This window comes from Candoia aspera, chromosome 4 (genome assembly GCF_035149785.1).
Source record: "Candoia aspera isolate rCanAsp1 chromosome 4, rCanAsp1.hap2, whole genome shotgun sequence".
Lineage (NCBI taxonomy): Eukaryota > Metazoa > Chordata > Lepidosauria > Squamata > Boidae > Candoia > Candoia aspera.
The window spans coordinates 54,774,191-54,799,806 of record NC_086156.1 but is presented as its reverse complement, the minus strand read 5'-3'; the positions used below and the strand labels follow the sequence as shown (position 1 = coordinate 54,799,806).

The following is a 25,616-nucleotide window of genomic DNA, read 5'->3' as shown; positions in this document are numbered from 1 at the left end:
TTCTGATAATTTTAAACTTGCATTTATTTTTATTTTCTTGCCCTCTTTTGATTGGGTTTGATAAGTTTCTTAATTTAATTTATAAGAATTCAGTGTGTGTGTGTTTATTTAATAGATTATGTTTTATGCAATCAGTTCTTCCATTAGGAAATAAATACACATAAACCCTTCCATGTTGATTCACTTTCAGAATAGTGCCATCTATGTACTGTGGCAGTGCAGATCCATGTAATATAATACTTAGGTAAAGGTAAAGGTTTCCCTTGACGTTAAGTCCAGTCGTGTCCGACTCTAGGGGGCGGTGCTCATCTCCGTTTCAAAGCCGAAGAGCCGGCGTTTGTCTGTAGACACTTCCGTGGTCATGTGGCCAGCATGACTAAACAGAACGCTGTTACCTGCCCGCCGAAGTGGTACCTATTAATCTACTCACATTTGCATGCTTTCGAACTGCTAGGTTGGCAGGAGCTGGGACTAGCAATGGGAGCTCACCCTGTCACGCGGATTTGAACTGCCGACCTTCCGATCGGCAAGCTCAGCGGTTTAACCCACAGCGCCACCACGTCCCTAATATAATACTTACATAATAATTTATTTTATAATAATCATTATAATTTATAGTGTATAATTTATATATTGTAATATTATATATTATAGTGTACATTTGTAATACTTAGAGAAATGCATTTGAAACATAAACTCTTCATTACACTATACAGAATCAGTTACCTCAGTTTAGTGTATTATTAGGGCTCTGAAAAGCAAACAATGACAAAAGAATGCAAACTTGAATTTTATTTAAAAATGCATCGTTTTGCCTCATGTCCACCATATAATTGTTAGCATAAGTTCATTTATTTTTTGGTCCATTATAAAGTGCTGATGTTCTGCATTTTGATTCTTCCATGGGCTACTTGGGGAAAACAGATTTAGTGAGCTGTTCCTCCTAAGAATTTACTGTATATCAGCATTTGAAACCTGAACTAGACAGCCACCTAGAGGCTTTGATTTGTTTGCTATGTTCTAATTTGTTTATATTATTAAATGTTTGTATGCTACATTTGCTGTTGTTCACCTAGGCAACTAAAGCTTATTCCATAGTGAAAAGGATAAACAATAAAATACCAGAATAAAAATTCCATTTAAAAAGCTGTGTAGACAATTATGCATAGATATACTCAAAAGAAAATCTTCTCTGGAGAAAAAAAATAACTAGTCAAGATAAAGTTTTCAGTGAACAGGGTTTGAGTAAGCTTGACTCTTGTTCCCAGTTTTAAAAATTAAAATTGATTCTTATTTGGGATTAAATGTAGAGTTATATTTTAAGGTTTGTTGTTCGTTTGTTTGGCCTTGGCTAAGTGAACTGGGCAACACAAGGAGAATGTGGTTTCATGTTGCAGGCATTATACTCTTCTTTCTTTATTTACAGCCAAAGAGCAAGAGTGATTAAACATATAAATAGAAGACAACACTGAGTTTGAGTGCAATAGAATATATATCTGAATAAGACAACAGAAAGCTTTCAACAATATTCAACTGAGAGGCTCTACTCTCAGTCACTCATGCCCTAGTCACCTCCCGAATGGATTACTGTACAGATATTCTAGAGGTGACGGATTCGACCCTGGGGGAGCTGGGGGTGGCGACAAACGACAGGAAGCTCTGGTGTGGGCTGATCCATGGAGTCATGAAGAGTCAGAAGCGACTGAATGAATAAACAAAAAAAGCCCTTTTAGCAATCACAATTGGGACTGGCAGCTTGGTCACTAAGCTGATGCAGTCGCTAAGTGGAAAATCACATGACCATGACTGCTTACAATTTTACTTCAGTTTTCCTTTTTTCCCACTTCCCTGCCCTATGCTTACCCAACACGGGGATAATTAGCAAGAAAGGAATTAATGTTTGTATTTACATTCATTGGAGAGGAAGGGATTACAAGAGAGTAAGCAGGCACACAAAGGGGAATACACATCAAAAGCAATGCACTAGTACCAGCTGTTTGCCTAACACACAGCGCAGAGCCCCAAAAGTGATTAAAGTCTTATCAGTTACAGGCAGCAGCTGGGAGCCAGCTAATTAAGGTCACAATGCTGAGCTTGTTAACTTGCAGTTAGAGGAAGTACTGCACTGCAGAGAAAAACAGCTCAAGAAGAGATTGCTTGCTTAAGTTATCTCTCCACTTTGCGAAAGCAGAAAAGAAAAAAACAGATAATACATACTAACTGACTGTAATAGTGAACACGTGATAGGGATACTGCAAAGGTCGTAAATGCGGGCATTAGTTAGAAAGTTACTTTTTCATCACATAACATCGAATAGTCACTGCCCAAGGTAATCACTCAGTGAGATCTACCTATAATGTGCTCTATGGGGGCTGCCCTTGAAGAGTATCTGGAAGCTTCAGCAGACAGAAAATGCAGCAGTGCGGGCCATTATGTGTGCTCCAAGAACTGTACATGTTACACCTCAGCTCTGCAAGCTGCATTGGTTGCCAGTTGCTTCCAGGTCCAATTCAAGGTGCTGGTTACGACCTTTAAAGACCTACATGGCATGGGGCCAGGTTATTTGAGGGACTGCCTCTCCCCAATTACAACTACCCATCCCATCAGGTCCAGCAGGAAGCGCATGTTGTCAGTCCTGTCAGCTAAGGAGCTTCATTTGGCAGGACCTAGGAAGAGAGCCTTTTCTGCCATGGCACCCAACCTTTGGAACATCATTCCCCCCAAGATGAGATTGGCATCAACCCTGTTGACCTTCCAGAAGGCCCTCAAAACTTGGTTTTGCCATTGGGCCTGGGGATCCCATGAAACTGTGGAACCCATTAAATTGTTGCATTGTGTATAAGTTTAGACTGCATTCTCCCCTGTCTTTTTGTTATTGTAGTTTTTAACTGTTTTTTAAACTGGTTTTAATTGTTGAATTATGTGACTGTTAGCTTGTGTTTTAAATCTGTATGTTGCCCAGAGTCACATGCAAGTGAGATGGGCGGCTATATAAATTCAATCTATCAATCAGTCAATCAATAAAGGTATTAAATCCAATGGTGATTTGATCACATTGTGGCAACATTCTAAAAATTAGAAAAGATGTATCAGCTAAAAAGAGAATATTTCTTCTAAACTATCATTGCTATGGTTAGAAAGAACAATATTAAATCTGCGTGCCTGGCCAGATAATAGCATAGAACAGGAGCATGTATGAAACAGCCTCTATTTCTCCCGTAGCAAGAGCATAAAGATTTTTGCACAAACCTCCTTCCAGTAACATACAGGACAAAGCATTGAGTCTGGCAGTTATGGCAACCTGGTAAACACTTGTATGAGATGGATATAACATTTATTGATTTATTGATTATATTTGATGAACCCTTCCCCCCAATCATACAATTCTAGTTTAACCAAATGTTGGGTGACATAGGAGAACGCTCTTCAAATCAAGGCCATCTCATACAAGCAAGGACTTGTAAGCAGCTCTCTCTGGAAACAGTTATTGGGTCCTGTGGTTTTCCGTTCCAGTGAGGCCCTCTCAAGGCCAAGCAAGGTCAAACTTTGAGTGGATCAGCCACAGAATTTCTGATCCTAATCTATAACTTTGTTCTATATTGATCTATAATTATCCTGTAAAATCAGGGAAGCTGGGGAGTATTGTTTAAGTCAGAGTTTGAGGCAGCAAAACAATGTAAGAATCTGTAGAGGTTACTTAGTATCCAGATGTAATAAAGGTTGGAAGCACATCTTGAGACCCACAGCAAGGGTCTTAAAAAATTAGACTATTCTAAATTTCTTGAATCATGGGGACTACAGATCTGTGTGCCATATAACAGATGGCTAATGACCTTTGCTCTGAAGATTTTTATTGTGGCAGGTGCATAATTGCTGCTGTTACAATTGGCATCGTGCAAAATGGCATTTGCAAGTTTGTTGGCCTGGACAGAAATGGTCCTTCATTGTTCTTTCCAGGTGGTTGGGGATTGAAAAGAAATGCCTGGGTATTTGAATACCTTGTTTAATATAAAACACATTCATTTTCCAAGAATAATGACCAGTGACATCTTTTTCCTGAGAAAACAGCTACTTTCTTCTTCAATCTTTCCTCTCTATAATAAGAGGCAAGGGCTTGAAGACATCACCTCAATCACAGAGGAGATGGGTACATCATTAGATGTATCCTGTTTTAGATGTGAATTGGAGCTGAAAGGAAACCAGAAGTGCCAGAGTGGACCTGCAAAAAAATATTCTCATAATGAAAAAATGGAGTTAATGATCAATAGAGGAAGGAGCCAGCCTCTCGGTATCAAGTAAATGCTGCTTTCAAGTCACTAAAGGCAATCTAGAACCTTGCGGTGGTCAATATAGTTTTCTACTAAATTATGCAAGTATGTAAGAGGCAGAGCTTATATTGTGATATCATAATGCATGTTTTAGCACTTTAATAAAATTCCATCTTGGGCTAACCCTTGAGTAAAAAAACAAATCAGCTTGTAAAGGCCTGATTTATTTTAAGAAAGAAAAATCTCTGTTTCACAAGGATTTAGTAGCATTTCCTGTGGCATCTACTTAGTCTCAAAGAAAAATAAATATAAAAATAAAATGAAGAATGAGGGAAAGAAATTTCAGTGCAAAACAGGCAGAATGAGAGTTGTAATAGATGTGCAGTATTCTGGTGGGTTACAATTAAGGTATGGCACAAACCATAGACCAGGAGGCTGAATGCTTTTCCTTTGGTATTTTCATGAGGTAGCTTTATTGTACAAAATATACACTCCTAATGTGTTGTTTATAATTGACTTGTGTCTAATGATATATTTATAAGGAACAGTACTTAACAAGGTTACATATTTCCCCATGTTCTTAACTGCCCACCATTTCTAGCAATAAAGGCAGTAATAACACAGCTCTTTCTATAGCCCTCTCTTTAAGGACTGGGAATTCTGTTCCTTTTCCTAGGATTTTACACTCCAGCCCTTACTCAGTGGTGCTTAAAAGTTTGTGAATCCTTCTGAATTTTCAATACTTCTGCATAAATACTGTATGACCTAAAAGGTGACCTTTTCTCCACACATCATAAAGAGAACCCAATTAAACAAATAAATCAAAAACATTATATTTGTTCATTTATTTATTGAGGAAAATGATTCAAAGCTACCTATTTGTGTGTGGCAAAAGTATGTAAACCTTTGCTTTCAGTAACTGGTGTGTCCCCCTTGGGTAGCAATAACTGCAACTAAACATTTCCAATAACTATTGATTAGTCCTGCACATCAGCTTGGAGGTATTTTATCCCATTTCTCCATACAAAACAACTTCAACTCAGGGATGTTTGTGGACTTCCTTGCATCATCTGCCCGCTTCAGGTCCTACCACAACATTTCTATAGGATTAAGTCAGGGCTTTGACTTGGCCATTCCAAAACATTAACTTTCTTCTGCTTTAACCATTCTTTGGTGGTACAACTTATGTGTTTTGGGTCATTGTCTTGCTGTATAACCCACTTTCTCTTGAGCATCAGTTCATGGACAGATACTCTGACATTTTCCTATAGAATTTACTGGTACAATTCAGAATTTATAGTTCCATCACTGATGACAAGCCATCATGGTCCAGAGGCAACAAAGTAGGCCCAAACCATGATACCGCCACCACCACGTTTCACAGATGGGATAAGGTTCTTATGCTAAAATGTAGTGCTTGCCTTTCACCAAACATAACGCTTTTCATTCAAGCCAAAAAGTTCTATTTTGGTCTCATCCATCCACAGAACATTCTTCCAATAGCCTTCTGGCTTATTCACATGGTCTTTTGCAAACTGTAGATGGGCAGCAATGTTCTTTTTGGAGAGCAGTAGCTGTCTCCTTGCAGCCCTGCCATGCCACCATTGTTGTTCAGTGTTCTGTTGGTGGTGGTCTTGTGAACAGTGACATTTGCCAATGCAAGACAGGCCTTTAGTTCCTTACACATTACCCTGGGCTTCTTTGAGACCTCCTGGAATGCTATACATCTTGCTCTTGGTGCGATCTTAGTTGGTCAACCACTCCTGGGGAAGGTAACAATGGTGTTGAATTAACTCCATTTGTACACAGCCTGTCTGACAGTGGACTGGTGGAGTCCAAACCCTTTGGAAATAGTTCATAACTTTTTCCAGCCTGGTCAACTTCAACAACTGTTTTTCCAAGGTCCCCAGAAATCTCCTTTGCTTGAGCCATGACACACTTCCGCATACCTGTGTTGTGATGATCAGACTTTGATAGTAAATACCCAGAATTCTGTTCTTTAAATAAGGCATGACCTCCCACACTTACACCTGATTATCATCCCATTGATTGAAATACCTGATTCCTAATTTCCCCTTCAAATGAACTGATAATGCTAGAGGTTCACATACTTTTGCCACACACAAATATGTAGCTTTGAATCATTTTCCTCAAAAATAAATGAACAAGTATAATGTTATTTACTCATAAGTTTGATTGAATTCTCTTTACCTAGTTTTAGGACTTGGATGGAGAACAGATCATGTTTTAGGTCATGTTTATGCAGAAATATTGAAAATTCAAAAGGGTTCACAGACTTTTAAACATCACTGTACTTCAGTGGGTCCTAAAATAGCCTGGTAATTTTTCCTTTTTACTGAGTTGCTTTGCCATCTCTCTGTCCTTATCTGTTCATAGGAGGGAGAAAAAACAATGATGTGTGGCTGACTGGCTGTAGCTAGTCTGTAGCTTTGGAAGGCTTCTCAGCTTGTTGGGCTCTACTACTCTTTACTCAGCTGTGTTAGCTTCAGAGACTCATTGGTCACTCCACCAAATGGTTGGTGTTCAGTTTCACCTCCTCCACAACACAACTGGCTTCTCCTTCAGGTCTCCAACTCAACTTCCTTTCTCTCTTCTACCAACAGCCATACCCTGTTCCTTCAGCCTTTCTCTTTTATCTCTCTGCAGAATAGGTGTGGTCCTTTACTCTCTTAAAATCCCAGGGAACACAAAGCCATAAGGAAGGAGAACACTTACATCAACAGCCTTTAGTCTTTGCTTGCACAAGTATAGAAATTTTAAAGGGGAAGAACTTCTTTTGAATATGACTTTTGATCTTTTTGTTGATTACCCTATGACAATTATGAATGACAGCTCTTCTTACTGTTGTATGAAGTTACCAGAAATAGAAAATAGGATGTACACCATATGCTCAAAATTCAACTTTAATTTAACCTACCATCTGTTTAATTGTTTGTGATTTTATTGCCGCATTTCAAAATTGCTATTGTTGCTTTTTATGGGGTAGCATTTAAACTAAGATACCCATGAGAAGCCTAACTGAAATCAGTGAGACAATTAGCATGACAAACTTTCCCCATCTATTCAATTGGACTTAATTAAGTTTGGTAATGGCAATGAGCTTTGAAAACCACTTGCTTAAGGAGGTAGTATATAAACATTGTAAGTCAGTAAATTCAGAACATTATAGTATATTTTGAAATATTGTTTCTCTTTTGAAATTTGCTCTAACGCACCAGTTTTTAACGTTTACAGGACAGTCTTTTTTTTTATTTGTTTGTTTGTTTTCCAGATTTATAAGCCCACCCAACTCACACATGGTGACTGCAGGCAGCTTACAGAATTAAAAACCATAAAAACACAACAGACACCCCCCCGGCAGCAGCAAACACATTCATACCAGCCACTTGCTTGGCTCCAAAGCAGCCTGGGATTCCCAGGCCCGTTGACAGAACCACATCTTCAGGGCCTTCCAGAACAGGAGTAAGGAGGGGGCCAATCTTATATCTGGGGGAATGCTGTTCCAAAGGGAGGAAGCCACTACAGAGAAGGCACTTTTCCTTGGTCCCACTAGATGTACCTCCCTAACTGAAGGGACGTGCAACATGCCCTTCCTCCCTGCTCTGGTGGGCCAGGTGGATGTAACTGGGGAAAGGTGGTCCTGCATATAACCTGGCCCCAAGCCATGTAGGGCTTTAAAGATGATTACCAGCATCTTGAATTGGACCCGGAAGCAAATCGGCAACCAATGCAGCTCCCGCAAAAGAGGTGACACATGGGCAAGTCTAGGCTTGTGCAAAACTATGCAGGCTGATGCATTTTGAACCAGTTGAAGCTTCCAGATACTTTAATGTCTGTTTCTAGGGATGGGGCTTAAGGGTGCACAAATTATCATTCCCCATATAAGATCAGGTTTGGTTGCCTTGGCTGATGATCTTTACAGGGAGAAAATCAGGGAAGTGCAGCCCTGTGGATCTCTCAGCAGCTTTTAAATACTATTAAATATGCTATTGTTCTGTACTCACTCTGTAGTTTGGGAGCTGGGGACATGGGATTGCAATGATTCTCTTCGTACCTCAAGAGCAGTTTCAGAGTCTGTAACAAGGGGTTCTACAGGCTTCCCTTCTATAGCCAATTTTGTTCAATTTCTATACAAAGCTATGGCAGTGATCATTAGGAGATTAGGAATAAAATTAATTGATGTACTGATGAGTGCCAACTTTGTTTCTCTATATCAGCTAAGTCAGGAGACATTTTGCAGATATTACAATCTAATGAGGCTCTCAAGGATTCTCTTGGAATTTACTATGCAGCAACCTGGGAGAGGATGTTCACAAATAAAAACATCCTGAAAGTTGAATTAGCACTTTGTTCAGTTTGGTTTGGTTGTAAGCTTTCTATACAGCTAAAGATGCATGTATTTACCCAGGCCTGTCATTAATTTGTGTCTTGCAGCTTTCACTTTACTATTATTGATCTGGCTGCGTCGTCCTATGTTACGAATTTTTAAACTTGCCTTGTGATTTAAAACATGCTGCTATTTTTAGTGTATTAAATAGTGCAATGTCTGTACTTGTTGAATCTCCACTTTGGTATTGTTTTATCAATAAAAAGAATGATAGAAACAAATATTATTTAAGACCTATATTATTTTCATTATTTTGGTTCTTCAGAATGCAAGGCTGGTCTGTCACACAACACTGAAAAGAGTATTCATTATTTGTTCACTTAAATTTCTAGGCACTTTTATCCTATAAGATAGCTATCCTTAGATAGGAGAGCATCCTTCTATATAAGATAGAAAGGGAAGGTGACTGCATTAGAATTTCCCTTCCTTTTTTTCAAAGCGAGTTCTTGGGATTGTGGTGCCACAATTCACGTTGGCTGTGACAGGAGCAAAATAATGCTGTGTAAGTAGAAAAACTACTACCCTGCCCAGTATCTATTGCATACTAAGAGATATTGCATTTAGATGGGCTAAGTATTCAGATACCCATTGAACACTCCGCTTGTTCACTCCCAGATGTCATTTTGGTATTATACTGTATCAATGCAGCATCTCATACAGCTTCAAAATTTCTTAAGCCAGCCAAAAAATACAAATATAAATGTAAAATAAGGTTTGTCCCATTACTTGCAAAGGGGTAGGGAATTTGTGGCCCTCCAAATATTGCTGAACTACAGCTCCCATTAGCCTCAGGTAGCATGGCCAATGGTGAGGAATGTTCACCAATATTTAGAGAACCATGTTCCTTGTCCTTGTCCTAATGTTCATAAAGAAATAACAACACTCATTAAATAGAATGGAAATGAATATACAGGGAGTCCTCGCTTAATGACCCTACTTGAGACTGGAATTTCCATCACTAAGAAATGTGGTCATTAGGCTAAACATCACATGACTATTCCATTTAGCAGCAACAGTTTCAGTAGTCCCGGTTGTACTTGTTCAGCAGGGCTGTGCTCTTATTAGGTGAGGACATCACGCTTCTCCTGCCCTGCCGCACTCACCTCTGCTTCAACTCCCCTCACCTGCCTATGTCCCTTCATCTCTGCCCTTCTGGCCACAAAGATGTATGTATGTATGTATGTATGCATGTATGTATGTATGTGGAATAATGCAAAGCAAGAGTATGGTAAACTGAACTCTTTTTTTTAAATCCACACAGCATATAAACAATGATCACATACATGGGGAGAAGAAGGAGTTTGTATGTCGATGGCTTGATTGTTCTCGAGAGCAGAAGCCATTCAAGGCCCAGTACATGCTAGTTGTACATATGAGGAGACACACAGGAGAAAAGCCACACAAATGCACTGTGAGTAGACACTATTATAATAAACCAATGGGGGCCTATCTTTCTTATTTGCTTCCTTTTTTGCATGTATGCAGTTTGGCCACATTAGAATGCACTTAAAATATCACTATGTAGAAATTGATGTTTGTACACTGTTAGAGTTTCTTCTTATTGATAAATTATTGATATTTGTTGGTGACATAGATTTCATTTGCTAGAGAGCATACTGTGAGGAATATGCAAAAAGTCTTTTGAAATGGAAACAGCTGAAATAGGATTAAAAAATGAAACAATGGGCATTATAATGTAATTATAAAAATTTGCCTGAACTTGTTATCCCATCTTGAAAAATGTAGAGCTAGAAAAAGTGAAAGAAATGGGGCATCTTTTCTCTGAAGATTTGAAATTCAAATCAGAATATGATCCATTTAATGACATTTTATAAACATACTGAACATGTGGTTTCTATGAATCAGCCCTTACAAAAATATAACGAGAGAAAAAGATCCATCTTCAACCTGCCAGATATTTCATGAAACAGGGCATTAAGGCAACAGCCTCTTTTAAGTAACTGGATTTAGAGATATATATCCTTTCCACATGGAGTTCAACTAGCTATTAGGATTAATAGCTTTGAAAAGTAATCTTCTACTAATATGTCTAAGCTTTTAAAAAAGATGGGTAGGTTAGTAAATGTCACCACATCTTGTTATATTGAATGTCATAAGAATTTCCCCAGTCAAGCATGTTACAAATGTTGGGACTTGCAGCCTCAATACATCTGGAGAACACCATGTTAGGGAAGGTTTTATTAATCCCTTTTTAAATCATCATCTATATCAGGAGGCTTTGACTGAATTAAATCCAAGCATGTGTCCATGCACGCAGTTTTTGTAAGACAAACAGACTATTCATGCAATCCTAGGTCTTCTTTTGTCTAGTACAGATTATTGCTAGGTAAGCATACATAGGTTTGCAGTCATGTCATTGTCTTATAATGTCAAAATAATCATTGTTCCTTTGTGTACAAGCATCCTTCCCTAAACAATGAGACCAGCTAGGCTTTTATTTTAGCTTGGGATTATAGCAGGCTCACTGAAAAAAAGAAGAAAATCTTGAACACATTGCTATTATGGCTGGATCTTGAAAGCTGCTTTTCCTTTGATGTGGGATATTTTACTATATTATCCCTTCTCCCACACTCCATTTTCTATAAACAAATGTTTAGAATAATCTAATTGTACATGTTGTCTTCAGTTTGAAGGCTGTATGAAGGCCTACTCCAGGCTAGAAAACTTGAAAACCCACTTAAGATCTCACACTGGAGAGAAACCGTATGTCTGTGAACATGAGGGCTGCAACAAAGCATTTTCAAATGCATCTGATCGTGCCAAACATCAAAACAGAACTCATTCTAATGAGGTAAGAAAACACATGGGTAGTATAATCCTAAAACTATGCATAAACTTAGCTCTGTCAAAAGTATTTATTGTAAAATGTTTATTTACAATACACCTATGTATTAAAAATATGTGAAGACATGAAACTCAAGAAGAAAAAAAGATGATTTGGAAGCAAGTAATTGCTTCTGAAATCCAAGTGTTCTTTTATAAATCTGCTTCAACTGCTGGGAATAAGTAATAACTTAGATTCTGCCACATCCAAATAAAATCCTGTTTGGATCATGAGATAGACGCAAACAGTGCAGTCTCTGGCTGGTTTTATAAGGAAAATTATGTGCAAGATTTTGTCAACTTTTTTTGAGTGACCTCTAGCTCAGCCAGAAATATGAGTGTTTGTATAACTCAGGCATTCTTAGCCAGACTTCCTGAAATGTGCCTGATGGCTCCTGGATTCAGCCATACATTTGATTATTGATTCCTATTCTCTCTCACTCCAACTGGAAGTGGACATGGTTGCTAGAAGAAAACACAGATACGATAGATAATCTGCAGCTGCATCACTACTGATAATTGATCATATTATCCACCTTTCATTTTTTTATGGGTTTTGGTTAGTGATAACACACATGAAAAAAACTTAAGTATTTTGTTGCCACAGTGTCATGCCCAGCCCAAGAATGACAAGGAATCAATCCAGCCAAACTTCAGTTCTTTATTTATATGATTCTATCATATAGACAGAATCTTGCCAGATTAAGCTACTCTACCTTACCTAAGGGGAAATAACCTGGGAGGCTCTAGTCTTCCCACGTTCCAGCTCTGGACTCTGTTTTCTCTTATCTTGCTCCCCTCCTTGAAATGTGCTCCCTCCTTCCTGAGAACCGGCAGAGTTACTGAAGTCCATCACACACAAGCAACTGCATGTACATATTATGCAAGCATTTCCCTGATGCACAACTCTTCCTTTTCTGTTTGGAGACTGGTCTTTAATGTATTAAAAAGGCAAACTAAGGGTGCAATCCTGAGCCAACTGTGAATAAAGTAGAAAGGTAGTTTTTATCAGGATATGGAGGAGAATAGGATCCAGGCTGATCTCTAGTGTTAATTATTTTTTCAATATTACAGGATACTCTATTAAAATCAAAACTATTTCACATGAAACATTGTTCCTATGGATAATAATACTTCTATTTACCAAAGTAGTAGTCCAATTTATACTTACATAAATGACATCAAAGCCAGCTATCAATTTGTTGAAGGGGCAATGTATATTATGGAAAAAGAACTACTGAGTTTGGACTTACCAACCAGGTCCTGGTTCAAATTGTCCCATGACCAGAGACTCTATCACGTTACTTCTGGCCAGTCACTCTCAGCTCAACTTATATAACAGGTTTGTTGTTATTGGTATAAAAGAAGGGGAGATCCCGCCCCACTTCCCAGGTATGCCATCTTTAGCTCTCAGAGTCAAGACAAAATATTCCATCCAATAAACAAAGGTGGATAATAGAAGAACCTAAAAGAAACCCAAACCAATGGTAACACTCTTTCCATTTATAGAAACCCTATGTCTGCAAAATACCAGGCTGCACAAAGCGCTACACAGACCCAAGTTCTCTCCGAAAGCATGTAAAGACTGTGCATGGTCCTGAAGCACATGTTACTAAGAAGCAACGTGGAGATATCCATCCAAGACATCCACCGCCAAGAGATCAAGGCAGTCATTCCCAAACCAGATCCCCAGGCCATCTGACTCAGGGTGCAATTGGTGAGCAAAAGGACCTCAGCAATACTACCTCAAAGCGTGAAGAATGCCTCCAAGTTAAAGCTGTTAAGTCAGAGAAGCCAGTGGTATGCAACATCTTCTATTTCCTTTTATTCCTTAGATATAAAAGTGTACATTGTTCATCCATTTATAATGAAATACTACATCATTAGCCATTTGGTTGTTTTCTTCAGAATAACTGTTTATAATAAGGAGGAAGCTATTATATCCCATAATCACTATATAGTGTAAGTTTAAGAGAACGCATCAAATACAGAGAATGGCAAACTGTTACTAGATTTAATGGGTTAAATTTTCACATAATTTTTATACTCAGATTTGTGTTTGTCTTGGTGACAGATGTGATAGGGGAGTGACAACTAAGTGCTCTGGGTTGTCTAATCTCCCTTGTTATCAAGACTAACCAAATGTTTCCCATTAAAATACATGATAATGTAAATCTGCATAAATTGCACTGGGCTGACCTGGAAGTTTAGATCACCTACCTCTGTCACTGTGCTTTCCGGATAAGTTTATCTGTTTAGCTCACAGTCCTACAGGACTCTTTCCTGTGAAGGCGTACTCAGAATAATTGGGAATTATACAGAACTTTTCCCAAGAGTATATACTTAACATTCTAAAATTAGTTTCTACAAATTAATAAATATAAAAAAAAATTAGAATAACTTAGTCCAGGCATGAACAAACTACAGTTTCCATATGCTCTGAGCCCAAAGTTGTAGCTCTAGAGCATACCACTTTATCAATATTCTGTTGCAAAACCGTTGAATTTTAGGGAAAGCAATTATTTCACAACTTTTCAGGAAAGGAAAAAAAAAAAAAAAAACAGGTGGAGACCATATAGGTGCAAAGTTTATCTGTTTAGCTCACAGTCCTACAGGACTCTTTCCTGTGAAGGCGTACTCAAAATAAACTCAAAACTTTGCAAATGTGCCTTTGCCTTAATTGACTGCTAATATAAAAGTATTATGACTTTTATAATATTATAAAGTTTTATGTTAAATTCTGATCAATTACAAATATAATTTAAAATCATAAATTGCAAGTAATATTGTCCTTATAAGGCAGAATGACTTTAGCCTTAATTTGTCTATGTATAACACTTCTATTGGAAGTAGAAGTTTTCATGATTTAATATACCCCCTGGAAAATAATCTGTTTTTAAAAGACAGATGTGAAAGAGAGAGAGTTAATTGTGGATTATACACTACTGTATATACCTAATATACTCATCTATAATATTTTTCATGATGAGTCGCCCTATCCTAGAAATTTATGCAAATTCTGATACTTACACTAATGTTCTGTGTTAAGATAGCCTTTCTTTTCAATGGAGAGTGTGAACTGCCTGTTTGAAGAATGAGGTTCCTCAGCTGACTTGAATGGATGGTCTGTCCTATATCCAGAAGCTCTTTTTTTTTGTCTACAAACCTGACGTGGGATCAAAAATTGGCCCTGAGTGACTGAAAGTTAATGTAATGATATTTGCAGTGTACTAGAAAAGATTTCCTAGTAAAGTTAAGACTTCAGTATCTAAATATGTTTGAGAGTGAAAAGGGCAAAAGTGACTATTTTAGGAATAACATCAAATATACTCTGATGCAAAATGAGTGCTAAAATAATTGATCTCTGTGTGGATTGTATAACCAGATGTTTTATTTCTTTTATTTTACTAATCCAATGTTTCTTCTACCTAATGCTCTTAATGCCATGTTCTGTCTTCCTAAGGACAGTGGGTAATAAGGTGAGGGGATTTTAACTTCTCCATTTTTCATTGCTTTTAAAAAATGCATTTACTTGTTTACTTGAAAACATTTCATTAACTGTATTCACAACTGTTATAAAATCATACTTTATAACAAATGGCATGCAAACCAGTTAGTTGTAAAATCAGTCTTACACGAATATGTAGATATTTGCGTATACATCTGTGATCATTCTCTAGTTGTGACTGCTGTGAAGAATTTTCCAGCTACAAGAACAGGCTTCTGACCCTCAGATTTCTTCATTCAGCTAGCATGAAACTGTAGCCATCTCAATAGCATTTCAGGTTGAACTAAGTAATTTAAAAATTGCCACTGATGATTCAACTAAATGCATATAATACAATATGTTATTACTGTGGCAGAATACTTTGATTTTGATGCCAGGTGGTCCTGAAGGTTTTTGCCTGCTTATCCCACATGATGGCAATGATCATGTTGTTAAAACATTTGACAATCCAGATTTTATTCCAAAACATATAAGTCCACAAGAAGTCTGTCTATAGAGATAAAGAGTTGATAGGCAATACCGTAACAAATGTGCTGTGAAAAGATATTGAGGAGGCTGTTCTTGAAAGCAAAATTATCTTGCATGTCTTAATTAGGATTGTATGAATATTGAATCTCTGCTGCAGCACTAAAGCTATGCCAACTGAAGTTCTGAGTACTTTAGTTTTTCATTTCCAATTACTGCTACTAGTGCTATTATGGTTGATGGTGTTGTTCATGATGAAGATAATACTAATGATAGCATCTACAGCTGCAGAATTAGACTTCTAGATGTTTGGTTCTCTGAAACATTTTAGAGCAGAAAATTGGGGGAGAAATTTCCATGCTCTAAATGCATTGGGAAGTGATTCAAAATGCAATCCCATGCATGGTCGTTACATGACTGCAGTGAGGTCAGTAGAACACAACTCCCATATAAATAACTATAGAACTGCAGCCATAGTTTTTTTTTTTTCCAATGGCTAGTAATTTGAACACAATGTTAGCAAAAAGAAGTCAATATACTATATTTAAATGATATATACTAAGTAATTCAAAGCTGTATTTGGGATTGTGTTATTCAACTTTATAGGAAGGTAGGTATGGTTCTATTCTGCATCAAAAATGAGGGAAGAGAATCCTCTGGCACCTTGAAAAGTACTTTTATTTCACTTTTTCGGATGAAGTTTGTGGGAAGAAGGAAGTATAGAAAAGCAGAATTGTTTTGGTGATTGGAGCAAAGAGAAAAAATGCACTAGGAATATGAGAAATTTTACTTACAAATATTGTCCTTATCAAAACTTTGCTGAAAAAATTCAGAGAGTGTTCCTTAACTTCCAGGATATCCATTATTCTGTGAGTTTTATTCTCTTGAGAAAGGACTATGCTGAACTTGTGCTTGGTAGATTTACTTGTGACACATAAATATTGCAGTTACAAACCAGAACCAAATATAGGAAATGGAGGGAAAGCCTTCACAAAAACAGTTGTAATGATTGAAATGGATAAAACTTCAGCTGCAAAGTGGTATTGATATTTTGTCAGACCTATTTACTGAATGGAACTTTTCTGATGGCATGCAAGTTTTTGATGAAGCATTCTGGGTTTGCTAGTAACCTTTTTTCATACCACTGGGGAAAACATTGCTCCAGTAGCATCAGTCTGTTTCTGTGTAACATTTTTCATGGCAGGAATGACCAATATTTTTCTGTTGAGGATCATATTTCTTTGGGCTTAATCTGTTGGAGGCTGCAGCAGGGGAGGGACTGAAGCCAGCCGTAAGTGGAACCAGAGCCAAAATTTTGTATGAATGACCATTCTTTCTCTGACACCCAACTTTTGTTTTCCTCCAGACATCTCAGCCAAGCCCTGGTGGTCAGTCTACATGCAGCAGCGAACAGTCCTCCATCAGCAACTATGCCAACAATGGGATCGAGCTTAATCTGACCAGTAGAGGTAGTGTAGGAGACCTCAGCATCATTGATGAAACCCCTATCATGGACTCTACCATTTCCACAGCAACCACAGCTCTTGGCTTACAGACCAGGAGGAATATGACAGAGACCAAGTGGATGGAGCAAGTCAAGCTAGAAAAGTTAAAACAAATCAATGGAGTGCTTCCAAGACTGAACCCCATGCCATCTTCCAAAGCCCCAGCTTTGCCACCTCTCATAGGAAATGGTAAGATGTGTTCATTTAATATAAATACTTGAATGTATCACCCAGGTATTTGAGATTTAATTCTTTAAAAGAGAAAGTAAAAATAATCTAATTGAACTGGGCACTGCAAAAAGCCTTGCATACTCAACAACAGGAATATTAGTCTTACCTTCGTTAAAATGAAAAATAATTAAATAAAAGCAGAGCAATTTGCTCGGCATAATCATAATCAGAGTTACTTCAAATTGCAGCTGGATATTATTTATTGTATTGAAATATGGTTTCTGTATGAGACAGGACTGTTGAGGGCCAGCTGCTAGATCTATATGCCATTCCAGTGTACCATGTATCCATTCGTAAAATCCTTTTTTGTGAGGGGGAGGCTTCCTGAATTCAGAATTTCCTATGTGACAAAGAGGCACCATCACAGGGCCTGCTAGAAAGGAATGGTACATGTATATTTCAATGTCAGATTTTCTCTTCCAAGATCTGATCTCCTTTTCCCTCAGTCCTTGGGATGTGGTTCTACAAGCCATGATAGAAGCCTAACTAGCTACATTAACTAATCAGCTAATAATCAGTTAACTGGCTAAATTACATTATTACAAATTAGTTGTATTAATTACTTTTTACTTTTAAAAAATACTTTGATTAGTCAGTCACTTTTATAAAACTCTTAAACATTACCTTGTAAAGGCATTCTCCAGTTTCTGTCTTTTCTAAGAGGAAACCTTTAAAGGCACATGGATGCCATAATCTAAAAACAAGCTTTCTTGTTTACTTATTTATATTTTTTAATTTATACTCTGTCTCTTTGCATAGAAGACACTGCAGAAATGCTGATTTTACCCATAATACAAATGCATATGAAGAACTGATAAATTCAAGTAATCAACTTAGACCACATAGACCTGTACCCTCTTCTCTAGAATTAAGTTTAAATGAGTTCAAATCATTTAACCATTTATATAATTGTGTGGAATCAACCGCAAAACCCAAAGCAAATAATCAAGGCTGAACTGCACTATTTATTAAACAGTGCGCACTGGAGGGGTTCTCACCAAGATGGTGGATGCCTCCCCTGCAGACAAAAGAAATGCACTGATATTTATACATTACAGAAAAAGAAATGATGTAAGCGTACATATTCATATGATGATGCAGGATATATGTGAGCAATAGATCTCAAGTTACTTTCTGCCCTACTTATCTACTCTAAAGAAAGCCATTGTCTTAGTGCAAAGAAGGGAGGGAGCAAACTTCTTGAATATAGAGATTCATGGTTTGCTATGCAAATGTTATGGGCAGTTGTCATCTGGGAGTCTCTGGTGGCTTTCAGGGGTGCTGCTCCATTAGTGGCCGGTTGTGAGACCCTGTTCTTCAAGTTGGGTTCCCGAGAACAGTTGGGAGTGTTGCTACTGTACCAGCCTCCCTGCTGCATAGCAGCCTCCCTGCCTGAGCTGCTCAAGGCCGTTTCGGGGTTGGCGGTGGAGTTTCCCAGGCTTAAAGTTCTGGGGCTGGCCTCGGAGTCAGGTTTCAGGCCCGGTTATGGGACAGAAACAGCATTGGTCGCACTTATGGATGATCTATGGTGGGAGCGGGATGGTGGCAGTGCATCCATCCTCGCTATTCTTGATCTCTCGGCGGCTTTCAATACAATCGGCCATGGAACCCTTTTGGGGAGGCTCAGGGAGTTGGGGGTGGGTGGCGTGGTTTTACACTGGTTCACCTCCTTTATCTGACCCTCGGCCTCTTTGTGGGGTGCCTCAGGGTTCGGTACTCTCTCTGCTCCTTTTCAACATCTACATGAAACCGCTGGGTGAGATCATCTGTCACCATGGGGTGAGGTATCATCAATATGCTGATGATACTCAGTTGTACATCTCCATCCTGGGTGAAGTAAGTGATGCTGTGACTGCCCTTTCTCATCTGGGGCTGTAGGAGTCTGGATGGGGAACAACAGGCTTCAGCTGAATCCTGGTAAGACAGAGTAGCTGTGGGTTAATGGCTCTTCCGTATCTGGGAAGATGACATCTGTTGTCATCTTTGGTTCTGGATGGGGTTGCAGTGCCCCAGACAGACCCGGTGCATAATCTGGGGGTCCTGCTGAACTCAAGGCTCCCGCTCAAAGAGCAGGTGGCAGCTGTGGCCAGTAGAGCCTTTGCGCAGCTACGTGTGGTGTACCAGTTACACCCTTTCCTGGATCAGGAGGCCCATTGAACAGTCACTCATGCCCTTTTCATCTCTCATATAGACTATTGCAATGCGCTCTACATGGGGCTACCCTTGAAAAGTATCCAGAAGCTTCAGCTGGTCCAGAATGCAGCGGCACGGGCTGTTTTTGGTGCCCCTAGAAAAGCACATGTAACACCGCTGCTGTGCGAGCTGCACTGGCTCCCAGTTTGCTTCCAAGTCCAATTCAAGATGTTGGTTATCACCTTTAAAGCCCTACATGGCATGCGGCCAGGTTACCTGAGGGACCACCTCTTCCTCATTACATCAGCCTGTCCCACCCGATCATGCAGAGAGGGCATGCTACAGACCCCATCTGTAAGAGAACTCCATTTGGCGGGGTCCAGGAAGCGGGTCTTCTCTGCAGTAGCTCCCGCCCTGTGGAACACACTGCCCCAGAGATGAGATTGGCCCCATGACTCCTGGCCTTCTCTCCATAGGAATAATTCCAAATATGTACATATCTGTCTGAAGACCTAGCTCTGCCACCTCGTTTTGGGAGGAGAGGGGAATAGTTCTACATGGGGATGGCTGGTATCTTACACCACTCCTCCCACATATGGGCTGTATCAGATTCTTCTGCCACTTGGACTTTTTTACTTTTTTACCCTTAGTTTTATATTTATTTATTATGAGTAATTTTATATTTAGATATTGTATTTATATTGTAGGTTTGTTGTTTTAATCGATTATTTTATTGTAAACTGCCCAGAGAACTAGCAAAATTTTAGCTTTTCTGAAAGGCTTTGGGGAATTCATTATAGACCCACAGGTGCCTATAGTATATGTATTTAACTGTGTGAGTATATGTATATCTTATTATTTGATATTGTTATAATTTTGTTAATGGAACTTTTATAATTATTTTATTACTATTTTAATATCTATAAATAATCTAGAGTTTGTGAGGATTGAGTGACAGAGTAAACTGCATACAGAAATAATAAAACAAGCAAATATGCCACTAGCCAATATTACTCTTAAAACTGTATGCTCAAACCTGAAAGTTTTGGTCCTATTATCTTTCTAATAGCATGCTTTATAAATTCAAGGGCATTTTCTTGAAACGCATGGAACATGTTTCATATCATTTCTGTATTTCTCCTGATCAGTCTTTAATATACGTTACCTGTTTTTCTTGTTACTTTTTTCCAGGTATTCAGTCAAATAGCAGCTGCAGTGTCAGAGGAAACATGACTATCTTAACCAACAAAAATGAAGTCACAAACATGGATATTACTGTATTAAACATGCTGAACAGAAGAGATAGCAGTACTAGCACAATCAGCTCAGCCTACATGAGCAGTCGTAGGTCCTCTGGGATTTCACCTTGTTTTTCTAGTCGGAGATCCAGCGATGCTTCTCAGGGGGACAGAAGGCTTCAGAACCTCAGTGTTGCTGACTCCTATGATCCCATTTCAACTGATGCCTCAAGGCGATCCAGTGAAGTTAGCCAGTGTGACAGCTTGCCTGGACTTCTCAGCCTTACTCCTGCACAGCAATACAGGCTGAAAGCAAAATATGCAGCAGCTACTGGTGGACCCCCACCAACACCACTGCCTAATATGGAGAGGATGAGCTTGAAAACAAGAATGGCACTGTTGAATGATTCTAGGGAATCTGGGATGTCACCCTTGCCCCCAGTAAATTCTCCTCGAAGATGTAGTGATGGTGGGACAAATAGTTATAACAGGAGACATCTATTGCCTCATGATATGCTTGGGAATACCACAAGGAGAGCCAGTGATCCTGTGAGACCAGTCTCTGATAATCTGTCTTTTCCAAGAGTCCACCGTTTTAACAGTCTCAATAGCTTTAACTCTCCTGCTTTGCCTCCATCCATGGAAAAACGGAACTTCATCCTGAAGAATTACAGTCACCCAGATGTTGGTTTGTTCCAGAACTTCTGTTCGCCTTGTCCTCCAAGTATCTCTGAGAATGTGGCTATGGAGGCTGCTACCACAGAAGCGGATGGTTGTCTGAATGACGAAGATCTGTTACCAGATGATGTGGTCCAGTATTTGAATTCCCAAAATCAAGGTTTGTACAACCAATCACCAAATGATGGACTACACAACAACAAAGAACATAACAATCCAGTAATGGAAAACAACAACAGCTTTGATCAGTCCCCTCCATCAAGCAACTCTCAGAAGAATGATCTACCAATTCAGTGGAATGAAGTAAGCTCAGGAAGTTCTGACTTATCTCCATCAAAATTAAAATCTGGACCACAGTCCTTAATCCAGCAAACTCAAACCATAGGCCTCTATAATAACATGGTTGTACAGCAGCAGGTGCAGCATGCACCCGAGAGAAATGGCACTACCCAACAAAATAGCTATCAGCATCTTGTAGACAACAATGCCTCTTGCAGTATAGAGCAGAATGCAATCATGAACAACAATGACACAAATTCTTACCACCTACAATCAAACAAAACACAGTTATATAATGATAAATTTGGCAGACAATCTGTGGACAATGCCTGTGATATGATGAATCAAGCCCAAAAGTTGAGAAGCCATTTCATGCTAACTAGTGGAAGCCAGCAAAATTTTGGCTATCCTGTGATACCAGATGAGCAATCTGCCAATGTAATTAACAGGATGCAGAGCAGAAACATGGTTTTCGAGGAGTATCTTCCTAATCAGTCAGTAGATGAAGTGAGTCATTGCCAAGAAGCAAAACATTCCAATAAAATGATAGAGCAAATTATAGTCTCCTCACAACCTAGCTATCAAGAACTGCTAAATTATCTGCCACTGTCTCAGAATGGGATCCAGCCATCAGTTCTGGCCAAAACTTACCAATCCTATGCCAACCACTGTGGAGACAGATGGCAAAACACTTTAAGGAATAATGTGGTGAGGCAACAAGGACTTATAATGGATGCCAACCAACCGCACAGGGTCACTGGCATCAAAGTAGAATCTCAAAGTCAGTTACAACAGTTCTGCTCTAATATGCAGACTTACTCTGGTCAGTTGTATGACCAAACCACAGGGTTTAATCAGCAAGCTCTGAAAGCTGATGCTTTCTCCCTTTCAGAAGCTAATTACCTGATACAGGAGACAGCTGTTGAAAGTTCATCAGACCTTCTCTCCCCAGGGGCCAACCAGGTGACAAGCACAGTTGACAGCATTGACACAAGCAGCCTTGAAGGTGTGCAGATTGATTTTGATGCTATCGTAGATGATGGTGATCATGCCAGCTTAATTTCAGGAGCCCTGAGTCCCAGCATCATTCAGAATCTATCTCGCAATTCATCCCGTCTCACCACTCCCCGAGCACCTCTCACATTCCCAGTTATGCCCATAAGTACAACCAATATGGCTATTGGGGACATGAATTCTTTGTTGACCTCACTTGCAGAAGAAAGCAGGTTTCTTGCTGTTATGCAATAGACATAAACAACTTAGGGTATGAAAGTTTTCAAAACGTAATTTTTGTTAGTTGTCTTAAGTACTTTAACAGTCTCATCTCACCTAAATGAGATGTGTTTCAAGTATATTCCTTTTATGGAATAAGAACTCTGAAAAACCCTAAAGTGTTCTAGGGAGAAACTGTCTTCCGTTTCAGTTTTGAATCAGTATTGTTACACATGCCATTCCTTCTTTTTTATTATTTTATTTTTTGTATGACTTTTTGTTTTTATTTTTGTAATTGTAAACCAGTGTAAATGTGTAATGTGCATGTTAGTTTATTTCTGAGGAGGATCTAATATTACAACTTACTGCTACCCAAAAGAAAATACAGTCTTGAATGATTGTTGCCAGAACTCTTGTGTAACCAATTTCTAAGGCACATTACTGAGGAGATACATTGAGATGAAGCTTGAAGTTCTATCCACCTCACTGCAAACTTCATTGACAAGAATTGTTGAAAGCAAAGTGAACTAATTTATGGTGTCGGGGGGATTAATACTTTGAGTGGTTATTTCTTTTGTCATATCCATGATTTTTAAACTTTATCTTTGAGGAAAGAACCCTTTTCATTTTGCCTGCTGCAGAATTTTTCAGAATTTTCATGCAAAAATTTGGCTTGCCCTGTTGGATTTCATCATTGTCATGTGTAAACTAAAAGCATGATTAAGATTGCAGTGGATTATATTACAGGGTGAAGATCAAAGGCAACGAGCAAATTGCCATTCTGGGAATTCGGCCTACTGTTATTAATTTTCACATCTTGCTAATAATAACCTTCCAAGGAACTCTAAGGTTATCTAGAACTCAAGGTAGAAATCACTGGTCTAGGCTGGGAAAATAGATAGCTAAAATTAAACCTGAAATTTATTCCAATAAAACTTAAGGGTTTAACATGGGGAGAGGGAAGGGTCAAGTGTTAGGTACCCTGCTCTTGTCAAAAATTAGTTTTGCTTTTTATCCATTAGGGTATAATGATAAGCCTCACGCTATTTTTTATATGTTGAAATGTGGGTGTTAAGCATGACAATATACACCTATTAGGATAAACATGCCACTGTTCCACCTCTATTAAAAAGTCTCCTTAACTGAGACTTAAATTTGAATAAAACATGCACTTTTAAGGAAGGATTAGTTAACATTCTTGTCCTGTGATTTGTGTATATCTAAGAATTCAGGAGTTGTGTCTTTCAAAATATTGTTTCTTGTAATCACTGTTCATTTACTACTGGAGCTTTAGACCATAGCTTCAGAATAATGTATTGGTGCTATAATGTCTCATCTTTGAAACCCCTGTTAAAACTCCATTCTTGGAGACATAGGAAGAGTCAACACTGTGACTATCCTTGTTCCCTGACCCAAGCAGGAGTTTCAAAAGCTTTTAGTTGCTCAGCCAACCACAGGCAAATGCCCACATGTTTCATGTCTGATAATACAAATGTACTATACAGTACTTTGATACATACAGTATTTAATATAGTAAAAAGCAGACAGTCTTGATCAAAGGAAAGCGATAGTGAAACAAAAGCATTATGTGTAGAAGCATTAGTTTTTGATGACTGTTTCACAAATGGAATATACATACCATCGTACTGATATCTAATCTATATAGAGATAGAAATAGATAGATAGATTGTGTGTTTTGTTAAGAGGATAGGCACTTTCAAGTACATTCATCATTCATTGTACATACATTAATATAGTAAGACTAGAACTGATAGTGCTTCCACTGATCTACACTAATAGATGTCTATCCAAAATATTTAAAAAGTTATTCATTCTTTGAGGTTTATCATACCTTGATATCTCATGTTATACTTTTATTGCTCCAAGTAATCCAATTTCTTGAATTAGCTTAGCATTTGCGGCCAATTTATTTATCTCCATCTTCTCATGTCTCTCTGCTGTTTTAGTTATTCTTCTAGTCCTACTACACATTCCAAAACAAATTAAGCACAGTAAGATTCATTTATTTGGTTTTATGGCTCTAATGTGTATATTCTCTATAGCAGCAAAGGCTGCTTCTTAATATTTCAGGCAAATAATAAAATGATTGAAAATCCAGTTCTGGAGATTGTTGCACAACTCAGGAGTATTAATGAAGACTTTATTGTTCCATATTCCCCCAAAACTTCCATTGCTGTTAGACTGAGACTGTGCTGGTAGATTTGAAATGGTAGACTCTGCTAAACAGCTGTATTCCTTCTCAATTAATCAACTGTGTCAGAATTATAATACCATGTTTTCTGCATCTAATTTCTTATGGGTAGGACTCAGGAAATATTATTGTACTGTACCTGAACCCATCAATTGGGTCCTGTCAAATGAGATAGTTGGGATATTTTTACATAATTCTTTTCCAGTAAGGCCTGGACAGTTGAATTCTAATCCAGCCACTGCATTGTAGCCACCAAAATACGTTTTTTATGACTGCACTCCACAGATGGGCTATAACTTTTAAAATACTTAACCATGTGGATACCCCAGACTGTGTTGACAATTTTTGGCTGATACTGTTGGATAAATTTTCGGTTTAATTGTGGGTATCCCTCTGGTGAATACTTTTATTTATTTTTATTATTTACTGTGGGTTGGATCCAAACTGGGTCCTTCTTAAAATAGACATATTGAAATAAGTGGGACTGAATAATTAAGTCTGAATCCCAACTCAAAATGTATAATATTGCATTTCTTTCTGAGTTTAACAGTAACTGACAGAACCACATAAACTTAGCATGAAAATTATAATTTTACCCAGTGCAGCTCTTGTGCAGAGTAATGCTTGTTTACCAA

General features: G+C 38.4%; 1 protein-coding gene across 1 annotated transcript in view; it reads left to right on the top strand.

The window, feature by feature from the left end:
• The window catches only part of GLI3 (GLI family zinc finger 3), a 268,366-nt gene extending 245,075 nt beyond the window's left edge, over positions 1-23,291 (top strand). Inside the window, exons 14-18 of the mRNA XM_063304165.1 lie at positions 9,938-10,087; positions 11,324-11,488; positions 13,030-13,320; positions 16,860-17,187; positions 20,554-23,291. Of these exons, the coding sequence (XP_063160235.1) occupies positions 9,938-10,087; positions 11,324-11,488; positions 13,030-13,320; positions 16,860-17,187; positions 20,554-22,805 (3,186 nt within the window). The 3' untranslated portion in view covers positions 22,806-23,291. The remainder of the gene's footprint in view (positions 1-9,937; positions 10,088-11,323; positions 11,489-13,029; positions 13,321-16,859; positions 17,188-20,553) is intronic.
• The last annotated feature ends 2,325 nt before the right edge of the window (positions 23,292-25,616 follow it).